This window comes from Ochotona curzoniae, unplaced genomic scaffold (assembly GCF_017591425.1).
Source record: "Ochotona curzoniae isolate NIBS_2020 unplaced genomic scaffold, NIBS_Ocur_1.0 scaffold_4701, whole genome shotgun sequence".
Classification (NCBI taxonomy): domain Eukaryota; kingdom Metazoa; phylum Chordata; class Mammalia; order Lagomorpha; family Ochotonidae; genus Ochotona; species Ochotona curzoniae.
Genome location: NW_024467122.1, coordinates 49,394,330 through 49,406,442, shown reverse-complemented (window position 1 = coordinate 49,406,442; position 12,113 = coordinate 49,394,330). Strand labels below are relative to the sequence as shown.

General features: G+C 58.6%; 1 protein-coding gene across 2 annotated transcripts; it reads right to left on the bottom strand.

Annotated features, from left to right (window-relative positions):
• Window positions 1-7,231: 7,231 nt before the first annotated feature.
• Window positions 7,232-9,429, bottom strand: CHAC1 (ChaC glutathione specific gamma-glutamylcyclotransferase 1). 2 transcript variants are annotated; one of them, XM_040969297.1, is made up of 4 exons: window positions 9,129-9,411; window positions 8,699-8,734; window positions 8,249-8,290; window positions 7,232-8,113 (listed from the first exon to the last, which is right to left on the bottom strand). In XM_040969297.1, exons 1-4 carry the CDS (start codon window positions 9,351-9,353, stop codon window positions 7,889-7,891), a joined length of 528 nt encoding a protein of 175 aa, XP_040825231.1. In that variant the 5' UTR covers window positions 9,354-9,411; the 3' UTR covers window positions 7,232-7,888. The 2 variants fall into 2 exon arrangements, with proteins under 2 accessions (XP_040825231.1, XP_040825232.1); XM_040969298.1 differs by having other exon boundaries at window positions 7,232-8,290; window positions 9,129-9,429.
• Window positions 9,430-12,113: the final 2,684 nt, after the last annotated feature.

Here is a 12,113-nt window from a genome sequence, read left to right as displayed (position 1 = left end):
GCACTGCCTGTCCCATGGTGGGATGGCAGAGGTCTCCACACCTCTGCTCTGCCCCCTCACAGAGCCCTGGACAGACAAAGCCCAACAAAGCCTGTGATTGAGCCTTACCCTGTCCCCCAGACCAGTGGCTGAGTCCTCGTGCCTGGCCCATCAGTCATTGCCTCCATCTGCCATTCTGCGATCTGGCTGTCCTGTACCTCCCCCAGACAGGACCAAACCCAGAACCAAGCGCATGTCTGTGAGGGCAGGATCATGTGCAGGCAAACCAGAGACTGCCGACTGTACAGCCTGCCCGAGGTATTAGGAAATTGCATGAGCTGCATTGGACTTTGGCTTTTTACTACCTTCCCATGTGAATTCAACTCCAGCTGGGTCCCTGTCATCCGTGTGGGAGACCTGGACCAACCTCCTCTCTCCCAGTCTCGGGGAGGGGGAGGTCTTCTGGAAGTGGAATTGTGACTACCGAGTGCTTTACAGTCGGGATGGGTGTTGCAGCACCTTGGGTTAAGCCATCACCATGCTAGAGTGCCTGTTTGATTCCTGGCACCTGCTAATTCATCTTGGGAGCTAGCCACTGAGAGCCATGCGGGAGGGAGGGAGCAAGCATTGCTGGTTCTTCACTGAGCTTTCCCTCTAAGCAGTACGAGGAGTCTCTTGCATGTACTGCCCCCATCCCCACCCAAATGAGGACACTCAACCTCAGACCATCTTCCCTGTCCCTCTTTTCTTCCTCCCTGTTTTTCAGATCTGCATTCTATTCTGAGTAAGTTACAACCTTGCACAGCTCATAATCAGAAAGGTCCCACAGCACACAACAGGAAAAAAAAGTGTTGGTGCAGCCACCATTAACTCCCATGGCCCCAGGGAGTATTCTCCCAGAAGTGGCCAGTGCTGACGATTCCTTCCGGCATCCTTACATTCTTTCCAAACCCCAGGGCTGTCCTTGTCCCTGTAGCTGAGTACGGTTTCACAGTGGTGAGGGAAAGCACGTTGTACAGGCAAGTGCTCTCCAGGGGGGACAGACGCCCACACGTACATGCTGTGGCCCTGAGTCCGCCTGTGATCTCAATCTTGATGTGACTGCAGTTAAGCTTGGACCTGGTTGGCTCTTTGCTCCCTGGGGATGTAGGGGCTCCAGGGTCAGGAGGCAGCCCAGGGCCCAGCCCAAGAGGGATGAGTGGGTGGTCCCTGGCCTGCAGGCTCCACAGAGACTGGCTGTGTGGTCCAACCCGGCAGAGGGGATATTTTTTGCCTGGTCAGAGGCTGCTGGCTGGGCCCTGACCTTGGAAGGCTGTAATGTTGGTAAACAAACTGGAGTGGCCTGGCTTAAACCAGCCCTGGTGCTCCTCCCTGTCCCTAGTAAGTCAGCTTGGGGAGGGTCCTGAGGAACTCAGGCAGAGGAGTCACTGCCTAAGGCAGCAGCAGCCCTGTCCCCCAGCCCCCTGGTTCCTTTCTGCTGTTGTTCTCCACTTGCCTCTCCTCCCACCCTCCCTGCCGATGTGGCCGCACCCGGCAGCCCGGAAGCACTTGCTTCCTGCCCTGTTTCAGGGCTCTCCCTGCCTTTGACATCAAGTGGAGGCCCAGGAAGTGCCTTGTCAAGGCTGTTGCCCCAGGGTTTCCTTTGCCAGCTGGGGACAGGGACCTCGGGCTCCTGGCCCAGTACTGTCTTTGTGTCTGAGTAGGTGGCCCAGGGGAAGAAGCCACATGGCTGAGGATGAAGGATCATTGTGGCAGTGTTGCTGGGGAGGCATTTCACTGCACTCCTCTTGCCATCTACATGATGTGGGCATCTATTGAATGCAGGCTATGCTAGCACACCTGCCACAGGGCTCACAGTAAGCTGGGGGGCCACAGAAAGCAGGGAGGAACTGGCAAGGACAGAGTGCCGTGGGTGTTTTAAGGGAGCACAGAAGGGACAGGTGTTAGGCACAGTAGATAACAGCTGCTCACCTTCTGACCCAGCCTCCTGCTGATGTGCATGCTGGCAGGCAGCAGGTGATGGCCCAAGTGCCTGAGCCCCTGGCACCCACTTGGGAGACCCGGATGGAGTTCCAGGCTCCTGGCTTCAGCCTGCTTCAGCCTCTGGCCGTTGTGTTCAATTGGGGAAGCAGGAAGCAGATGGAAGATGGCTGTGTCTTCACATGTAACTTTCTTCATCTCTCTGCCTTTCAAATAGAATGGAAAAGGTGTAAAGGTGCGGGACAGAGTGTGCATACACACGCAAGTAAGCACTGAGGGGGGTAGCAGACATGTGACTCTGAGCAAGCACGTTGGTTGAGGTGAAGGAGATGCCAGGTACACTAAGCCCTAACCCCTGAGGGGACACATCAGCCAGGCCAGGGACAGGGAGAGACCTCCAGGATAGAGGCCCCCGCCCCTGGGGGGAAGGGCTGGTGCTGGGGCAGCTTGGCCCACCTGCCCCTCTCTCCAGAGCCTGGGCTCCACAGGACTGGGTCTTCTTCTGGGAACCCTTGGGCTGGGCCAGAGAGTGGAGAGGGTCTTCCACAGATGACAGGCACCCCAGCTGAGCAGTACGGCAGCACACTGTCCTTCCCAGCAGGGCCTCCCTGGCCCAGCCCATCTGTCCTGGACCATGGCTGGGCTGAGTCTGACTGGAAGCCATGGCTGGACTGGGGATGTATTCCTGAACCCAGGTTTGCTTTCCTCCTCTACTCCCGCAGGAGAGAAGCACAGTTGAGCGCCTTGAGTAGGGGGACTGGGAACTTGTGAGGGCAGCCCCTTCCCCTGGTGCATGTCCCAGGGCCTGGTGGGGCAAGGGGCGGGAGGGAAGAGGGGAGCAGCGAGAGAGAAGGGCCTGTGTTGGATGGCAGCAGGCCCCTATTGGTCTTCCCATACCCTGCGTGGCTGGGTTTTGCCCCATAAACACCCACGGTGACTTATCAGCCTGTAGCCCGTGGTGGCGATAAATGAGGTCTCACGGAGGCTTTCCCCAGGGAGGACACAAGTGACATTGCGGTCAGGACGGTCCCGTCCGCCGGGAGCCTCTTTTCCGGAGAGCAGTGCTGCAGCATGCGCAGGAGCACAATCCCCGGCCCCACACAGCGTGTGCTGTTGCGAGGACAGGAGCCTGCAAGCCCACCAGAGCAGCTCAGAGGGAGCAGGGACGAAGCTTTGCGTGCTCTCTCCATGCCCAATAAGTGCAGGGCCCAAGGCAGGCAGGGCCGAGGAAAGGTGGACCTAGGAAGAGGGGAGCTCCGCACAGCCAGCAAGAGGCAGGGGAGAGGAGAGAGCCAGGCCTCCTCCTCCAGAAGCTGTGTGTCCTGGGCTGTGGAGGTAGGGTGGGCTGGGGGCCCCTGCCAGTCAGGCCTTGGTCACACCCTCTGCCTGCCCCCCAGCCTGCTTAGCCAGCCACGCTCCCTGGCCGGGCATTTCCTGTCCCACCAGTGGCACCACGCTACCATGGTGACACCTTAGTGAACCGTTGGGGGATGGGGCTTGGGCACGGGGAGCCTTGGTCGCTTCGGCTGGACCCTGTGCTCCCTCCCACTTTGGCCCTCAAAGTCGCTCCCCCTGCCACCCCAGAAGATCCTGGACGGGGGAACAGCACCACAACACAAACGAAGCCCTCAGGGCCAGCTCTGGGCTTCCAACACACGGCATGTCTCCGCGCCCTGCCCTGCCCCCCCCTCCCCCGTGGACTCCTTGCTGTGGCTCAGGCCCCGCCCCCACGCCGCGGCGGAGCAGCTGCAAAGGCGCTGAGGATGGCGGCCCTCGGGCTGGGACCCTGGGACCCCCCGCCCCTCCCCCCGCACTCTTGCCTCCTGCCACGTGCTGGGACCCCTCGGACGGCCCACGTGCTGGGACCTGGCGGTGTCTCCTGCCACGTGCTGGGACCCCTCGGGCGGCCCACGCGCTGGGACCCGGCACACTGCCTCCTGCCTCCGACCTGGCGCAGCCCTAGCCGTTGTGGGCATTGCAGGAGTGAATGAGTAGAGGGAAGATCTGTCTCCCTCTCCCTCTGCTATGCTGCCTTCCAAGTAAATCTCTTAAAAACATTTTCTAAAATTAGTTTTAAATTTTAAACTTATCAATGCTGTGAGCTTCTTGACCCTGGGTTAACACTGTGACACCTCCTACATACAGAGCACTCACTGGGTTAAGTCCGGCCGGTTGCCCCCCTTCTGACTCAGCTGCCCGATAACGCCCTCATACACACCAGGAAATAGTTGGGCCTTGCACCCATGTGGGAGACCAAATGGAGTTCCAGGTTCCTCACTTCAGCCTGGCACAGACCTGACCACTAGAAAGTGAACCAGCAGATGAAAGATAGTTCTCTTTCTCTCTTTCCCCTTGAAATAAAATAAGTAAAAATTTTTAAATGTTCTGGTGCATAGTAGGCATAGCACATGGGTGCCAGTTTGTGCCCTGGTTGCTCCATTCACAAGTCAGTTCTCTGCTTGTGGCCTGGGAAAGCAGAGGAGGATGGCCCAAAGCCTTGGGACCCTGCACCCACATAGACCCGGAAGAAGCATCTGGCTCCTGCCTTCAGATAAGCTCAGCTCTGGCTGTTGCAGCCACTTGGGGAATGAACCAGCAGATGGAAGATCGTCTCTGTTTCTCCTTGTCTCTGTAATTCTGCCTTTCAAACAAAAATATTTTTAAATTGTTTTTAAAATACAAATTTTAAATGTTTAAGAAAACACAGGATTTCTGATAGCCGAACTCGTGAAGCTCCTGAGAGGGGGCCTGGAAGCTCAGCACCCCTCCCCCACCCCACGCTCCTCCTCACCTGTGGCTCCTAGAGCAAATTAACCACACCTGAGGGGGTCGTGCGCCGCATGGGAAAAACAGCCAAGTCTATGGCGGCACCTGAAGCCAGGGCAGGCACGGAGCCAAGGCCTCACCCAGCAGGCGTGGTCCCTTTGACGCTGCCTCCAGGTAACGGGGGTCAGAACTGAACTGAGGGGGCGCCAGCATTGTGGTGTAGCGTGTACGACCACACCTGCAGCACCAGCATCCCACATGGGCACCAGTTCGTGTCCCAACTGCCCTGCTTCCCTTCCAGCCGCCTGCTTGTGGTCTGGGAAAGCAGTCGACGACATGTGGGAGACCCAGAAGAAGCTCCTGGCTTCAGATTTCCTCAGCTCTGGCCGTTTGACCATTTGGGGATTGAACCAGCAGATGGAAGATGTTTCTCTGTTTCTCCTTTTCTCTGCCTTTCAAATAAAACAAATACATACAGAGAATTTTTAATCTTCTTTTAAGAAAGGACAGAGGCAGCAAGAAAGCTCAGCACGCCTCCCCCACCCCACACAACTACTCTTCATCCTGGCTCCCTAAATCCTGTGAACTTCTAGAACAATTATCCACATCTGAGGGGGATACGAACACATGGGAAAAGAAGCTATGACACGCAGGTTAAACTGAGGGTTGTGGTGCCAGCGTCCCATATGGGTAGCAATTCCAGTCTTGGCTGTTCCATTTGCATTTCAGCTCCCTGCTAATGTGCCTGGGAAGGCAGTGGAGGTTGGCCCAAGTTCTTGAGCACCCACACAGGAGATTTGGAAGAAGCTCCTGACTCCTGGCTTTAGCCTGGCCCAACCTTAGCTGTTGTCAGCCATCAGGGAAGTGAACCCTCAGATGGAAGCGCCCTCTGACTCTAACTCTGCCCTTCTAATAAGTCAAAATGAAACAAACCTGAACTAAGCTAGGAACCACACACATGAAGTCTGAAGTGAGCTGGGAAGTGCAGTAGGAGAACCTCGCGTGGAGGGTCTCTTCTCACCAACTGGTCACCAAGCAAACTCGTGGGCCTCCCCTACTCTCCCTGTCCCACCTCCGCTCTGGCCGCCTTCACCTCCCTGGATCTCCATGGCTGCCTGTGACCCCTACTCACCCGGAGGCCACATTGACCCGGAAGGATTGTGGCCTCCCGGCTCAGCAGGCCTGAGCCCCGTCCCATGCCACTGGCCCGGCTCTGGTTTACCTCTCACTGAGGCACACACTGTTCTTTGGCTGCTGGTTGTCCAAGCGTCTTTTTTCTGCTCCCTCTCCCAGGAAGCCTTCCCTGCCCGCCCCTCTCCCGACACCCTAGTAGGCAGGTGCGTAGGTGGGTAGGCTAGAGCTCTCCCATCATGGCCTTTTCCTGCAGAATGGTCTCCCTCGGCCTCCAGATTTCAAGTCCCTGGACAAGGAGTTTCTCCCTGCTTGATCCCCCTGCTCTCCAAATGGTGCCCGAATGGAAGGGTTGGGCCCAAGGACAGGTGGCAAGCAGCCTACCCCAGCATAAAGCAGGGCTCTGCTCTCTGCCCTGGCCCAACTGGCCAACTGCCCAGGACTGCCTGCTATGCACCTCCTCCTCTTGGTCCTGATCAAGTTCCCAGAAGAATCTGGCTACACTCCATGCTCTTCCCATCAACGGTCAAGACGCAAGGCTGCCAGGACTTGGGCATGATGGCGGTCCCATTTATGGGGGAGCCATCACAGCTGAACCTGCAGGGGACACCCAGACCCATCCAGATCACTGGTCTCAGGACTGCAGGCAGCATGCAGCCTCACCCACATATCGGTCGATGATGTTGTCGGCTCAGTCAACTGATGCCAAAGTCACAGCTGAGGATGGGCTAGGGCTGGATTAGACCCAGGACCATCGGCAGCACAAGCCTAGTCGTCTCCATCCGACTCCCCTCTGCGGGGCCAGGATTTAGGGAACCCGGGTCAGGCTGAGCTATGGAAGCTGGGACCTGTCTCCTGGGAGTCAGGATGGGAGGTAGGGCATCTGGGACAGGAATAGCAGTCTGGAGGGCACACGGACAACTACGCCAGCGTGGGTGACACCGCAGTCCCAGGAGACAGCAGGGTAGAGTAGGCACTGGAAAGTCAAAGGGCCAGCTATTACCAGCTCCTCCAGGCCACAGGTCCCTGCCGACAGCTCTCAGCATGTCCCCAGCCAGCCCTAATCCACTGGCTACTACAAGACGTTGGCCCTACAGCTGGAGCACACAGTGTCCCAGCTCAGCAGCAGGCCACAGTCCTCAGAACCTGGCACCACCTGGACCAAGTTCTACCCCATGCAGAGGGCACTGTTGGCCCACACCAAGAGGACAGGAGCTGTGCCAAGGAGGGGGGCCGCTCAGTTACCCCAGCTCCCTGGAAGGGGGGGGGAAGAAACCCCTCCCCTCTGAGGAGCCTCCCAAGGCCCCATCCTCACTCATCCTCCAGCATCCCTCCCCACCAAAAGAAAGCAGAGCAGACCAGCACAGCACAGATAGGAGGAAGAGGTACGTTTATGGGTGGGAAGATGGGACAGATGGGGAAAATGCCAGGGCCCGTAGGGATGAATAGCTTCAGGAATTAACCAATGGACAGACAGGAATGACCCAGAGAAGTAGGGAGGGGTCAGAGGCCCTGAACCAGGCACCAGCCCTGGGCACCTAGTGGACTGGCAGAGCTGGCAGGAGCTCCAGCCACTGCCAGGACCCCTCTCTGCACTCCCTGTCCTGCCACATCCAGCAGGCTGGAAGCCTCAGGGGCCTGGGGTAGGAGATGTGAGGTTGTGGGATCAAGGCTCTTGGGAGCCCCTGGGGAGGTCGAGGCCAGTAGCGTATGCGGTTAGCAGCAGCAGCACTTGGGGGATCTGGTCAGACCCAAGGGGCCAGGGTAGGGGTCCCCACTCAGCAGGACCCCAAATCCAGGGCAGGTGCCTGCCACACCAACATGGTGCAATAAATAAAGCTTCAAGTAGTGAGTCAATGCCCAGCCAGAGAGCCAGGTGGGCAGGCAGGTGCAGAGAAGAGAAGCCCTCCCCACCACATACACATCATCTGCCCCTGGGTCTCCCCGGCAGCTCCTGTCTGTGTCTGTGTCAAGTCTGACCAAGGCACTGGGCCAGGGATCAGCGCCACAGTGTCCACGCGGGCTCTGACCCTCAGACCAGAGCAAGGGCCTGCTCGGTGGGGCAGAAGCAGGGCAGCTTGGTGCCCACGGCGTCCACAATGGCCTCCAGGTGCTCGTCCTGCGCCTGCGGCCCACAGAGCTGCATGAAGTTAGCTAGCCGCAGCAAGTACTCAAGGTTGTGGCCAGAGAAGCCGCGGCAGGCCAGGATCTGCGTAGCAATGGCCTCCTCGGGAGCCGGGCCCAGGTAGCCAGGATTCTGGGGGGTGGCCACATAGGCCAGGGCCTTGAGAGGCTGGTCAGGAGCATCTTGGGGGTAGAAGGTGACTTCCTTGGTGTCGTAGCCGCCCAGCACCGCCTCGCGCACGTTGAGGTACTTCAGTGCCTCCGCCACTTGCTCCCCGCGCACCTGGTATGCCACACCCCAAGTACAGCCCTGGGAAGAAATGGGATGCCAGGCGTCAGCCTCCAGGGCTCCCAGCTGGTCCAGACCCCTTCCTGGAATCACCACCCCTTGTACCCTTCCCCAACCCCCTCCTCCCAGGCCCCAGAACTCTGCTCTGAAGGGGGTAGGGGGGAGGAGACTAGCTGGTCTGTCTCCATAGGGAGCTCATAGGACAAGGTTCCTGCTCGAGGCGTACCCAGGCACCAGCCACAGCACCTGTAGGCTTGTTAGGAGTGCTTTCCCCCTGGGCCCCATGCTAACCCTGCTCAATCAAAGTCTGCATTGTAGCAGGACCTATAGGTGATTCTTACTTCAGCTTCCACTCTGGCCCCTAGCCTGCAGCCAAGGCCCACCAGCCCTGGCCCCTGCATGCTGAGCCAAGGTCACTCAGATACTCACCTCATGGTCTTCAAGAAGGGTCACCACACGGCCAGGCTGGAGATGGGGGTGGGGGGGAGAGGAGATTAAAGACACGTTGTAAAACAGCTTTGCCATGGGTGTGAAGAAACTCAGCTGGCCCTTCCAGACCTAGGTAAACCCCTCTGTGTGTGCTCAAAGTCCCACGCGCCTGGGAGCAGGGTGCGGAGGCAACCACGCAGGAACGCTGCAAAAAGCCTCCGACCCAAGCAGCAGTGGCCCAGTCTAGTCACCAGCACCAGGAGCCGCACAGGTTCATGGAACCCAGCCATCAACCAGGCCGGCGCTGCAGCTGCCAACCTGGGACACAACTAGGAACGTTGCCTTCCTTCGGCCCAGAGGGCACGGATACCCAGCCGAACCCGGCGCCCCGACCCCGCGCCCCCCGGGACATGGTCGGATGGATGCTCACCATCTTGTCGCTGCCCCGGTGGAAGGTGTCTCCCTGCCAGAAACGGCGGCTGTAGCCGCGCACGAAGCCCACGCGGCTGTCGCTATAGGCGAAGTCGGGCCTCCACACCAGGGAGCCGTACGCGAAAATCCACAGTGCCTGGGGGTCGCTGTCCCCCCCGGGGGGCTGCGTGGACGGCGATGGCGAGGAGGGCGGGGTGTTCTGGGCTGCAGACTCCTGCTTCATGGTGCCCGGCTCAGGGACGGGCCCGAGCGGCCTCCGGGGCTGGTCTCCGGCGCGGGCGCGGAAGGACCGACGGACGCGCTCACCTGGCCTGGCACCGTTCTTGGCCGCTTCAGCTGCCGGAGCCCCTCCAGCGGCGCCCTTTAAATCCTCCGGCCACCCGACCCCGCCCCCCCGGCAGCCAGCAGCTGCTGCGATTGGGGCGGGGCGAATCCCCTTTGAGCCAATTACTTTCGGTCTTGGCGTCCCGGTTAACCGCGCCGCCCTCTGAGTGGGTAGCCGCGCGGCCGGCCCCGGACCCAGCGCGCCCGCTGATTGGCTCGGCTCCCGCTCTGAGGTGAATCTGGCAGGAGTGATGCAAGGGCAGGGGAGGTTTCCCCAGCGCCAGGCATGCAGCAAGGGTGCCCCGGATTGCGTCAGGCGGCGGCAGCGGTGGGCACGGGCCGTTCCGGGACGCGGGAACAGGGTTTCTTCCTTGGCAGTCCCTCCTTGCCGGCCGCCCTGAGTGAACCCCGGCCAGGCGGGGCTCAGGCGGCGTCTCGGCAGTCCCCCAGGCCGAGCTACGGCCACGCCGGGGCAGCGCGCACTCACGCTGCCCGAGGCCGGTGCTGGGCACGCCCCGAAGGAACTATCTGGGTGGCATCACCTCCCGCCCCTGGGGCCCCGCCCGAGAGCACGCATCTCGGGGAAGCTTGTACAGGCACCCTCCGCATTCCGCTCCGGTGCCTCACGCTGTTGGCTCGCGTGAGCGAATGGAGAAACTGAGTCACGGGGTCTGTCCAGTGTTCTGCAGAGCCTGCGGGACTGAGTCAGGCTCGGGCGACGCGTGCACGCAGGCCTCACGTGAGGACCACGCCCCTGGCCAGGTGGGCTCAGGCCTTCTGCAAAGCTGGGTTGGGCAGAGGTCCTCAGAGCTGGCCCGCCAGACCGGTCTTGCCCCCAACATCCCAACCCCCCGCCCCGCAGTGCATTTTGCAGAGAAGGGCAGCGAGCGAGGAAACCCTCAGAGAGCTGGGAGAGGGCACAGGCCTTCTTCCTGGCACTGGCTCCTGTGGCGGCAGCAAGAGGCTGTACCAGGAGCTTGTATTGGAGGGGAAAAGGGAAATGGAAGGTCTCTGCCCTGGAGGAACTGGCCCCAACAGGAGAATGGACAGGCTTGCATCTAGAGATTGCATGTATTAGAGATAGATGAGAGATAGAGATTGATAGAGAGATTGATTGATAGAGATAGAGAGAGAGAGATAGAGATTGCATCTATCTAGAGATTTCCGATTATCTGCACACATTGCATACTCGTTCCAGAGCCCTTAACATATGTCCCCCAGTATTGCACAACCTTGTGTGTAGGGTGAAGCCCTTTCTTTGAAAACAAGTTACACATTTGATACTTGTAAGAAATAATCTGGGGACTGATGTGCTGAAGTGGGTACAGTGCCACAAGTGATGCCAGGATCCCATGCTGGGCTGGTGTGTGTGCCTTGAACGTACTGGGATCCCATATGGGCGCCAGTTCTAATCCCAGCAGCTCCACTTCCCATCCAGCTCCCTGCTTGTGGCCTGGGAAAGCAGTGGAGGACAGCCCAAAGCCTTGGGACCCTGCACCCGTGTGGGAAACCTGGAGGAGGCTCCTAGCTCCCGATTGGCCCACCTCTGGCCATTGTAGCCAACTTGAGGAGTGAATCAGAAGATCTTCCTCTCTGTCTCTCCTCTTCTCTGTACATCTGACTTTCCAATAAAAATCTTTAAAAATATTTATTTTTGGGACCCGATGCGGTGGCGCACCCATATGGGCGCCAGTTCTAATCCCGGCAGCCCCGCTTCCCTTCCAGCTCCCTGCCTGTGGCCCGGGAAAGCAGCAGAGGATGGCCCAAAGCCTTGGGACCCTGCACCCGCGTGGGAGACCCAGAAGAGGCTCCTGGCTTCGGATCAGCATAGCATCGACCGTTGCGCTCACTTGAGGAGTGAATCATCGGACAGAAGATCTTCCTCTCTGTCTCTCCTCTCTGTATATCCGCCTTTCCAATCAAAAAAACAATAAAAATAAATCTTTTAAAAAAAAATAAATAAATCTTTTTAAAAAGTATTTATTTTTATTGGAAAGGTTCACTCCTTAAATTTCCTCAAGGGCCAGAGCTGAACTGATCCAAAGTAGGGTGTGGGCAATCCCTCGACCCCTGCCCTGCTGCCTGGAAGGATTGGCTTAAGCCTAACCTTCCCCATGGCCTGAGGCACAGCCTTTAGGCCTGCACGTGGAATGTGACTTCCAACAGGAATATCAGGTCCAGGGGAGTATGCCTGAACATGACCTCTGGCATCACTGGAAGATCTAGGGAGTAGACCTGTCACACAGCCAATTACAGCATCTTTGGTGGGCTTGGGGTCTGCCGGAAGGCTCCCTCCTGCCCTCCCCTTCCTTACCCTTTAAAACCTGTAACCTTTACATAATAAAGGAGACATTCCTCACTAGCTTGTCTCCAGTGGTTCTTGGGGACAAAGGCTACTGTCTGCCACACCCTCGGTGACCTTGGGGCCTGCTGGCAGGTCTAAACCCTGAGAATAGGGAGCCAGTTTTCCCTAGGTCTCCCATACAGGTTCAGGGTCCCAGGTTCCAGGTCATCCTCTACTGCTTTCCCAGGCCAGGGAGCTTGGAAAGTGGAGCAGCCAGGACATGAACTGGCACCCAAATGGGATCCCACACATGCAAGTCGGGGATTTAGCCACTAGGCTACTGTACCGGGTTCTTTAAGCTTTATTTTGGAAGAG

What these genes read in the sequence shown, in the direction of transcription:
- CHAC1 (XM_040969298.1), bottom strand. Translation starts at nt 9,353, where the DNA reads ATGAAGCAGGAGTCTGCAGCCCAGAACACCCCGCCCTCCTCGCCATCG. An exon ending in ACCGGGGCAGCGACAAGATG is followed by an intron (nt 8,735 to 9,128) that starts GTGAGCATCCAT and finishes CCCCATCTCCAG; the next exon opens with CCTGGCCGTGTGGTGACCCT. An exon ending in CCCTTCTTGAAGACCATGAG is followed by an intron (nt 8,291 to 8,698) that starts GTGAGTATCTGA and finishes ATTTCTTCCCAG; the next exon opens with GGCTGTACTTGGGGTGTGGC.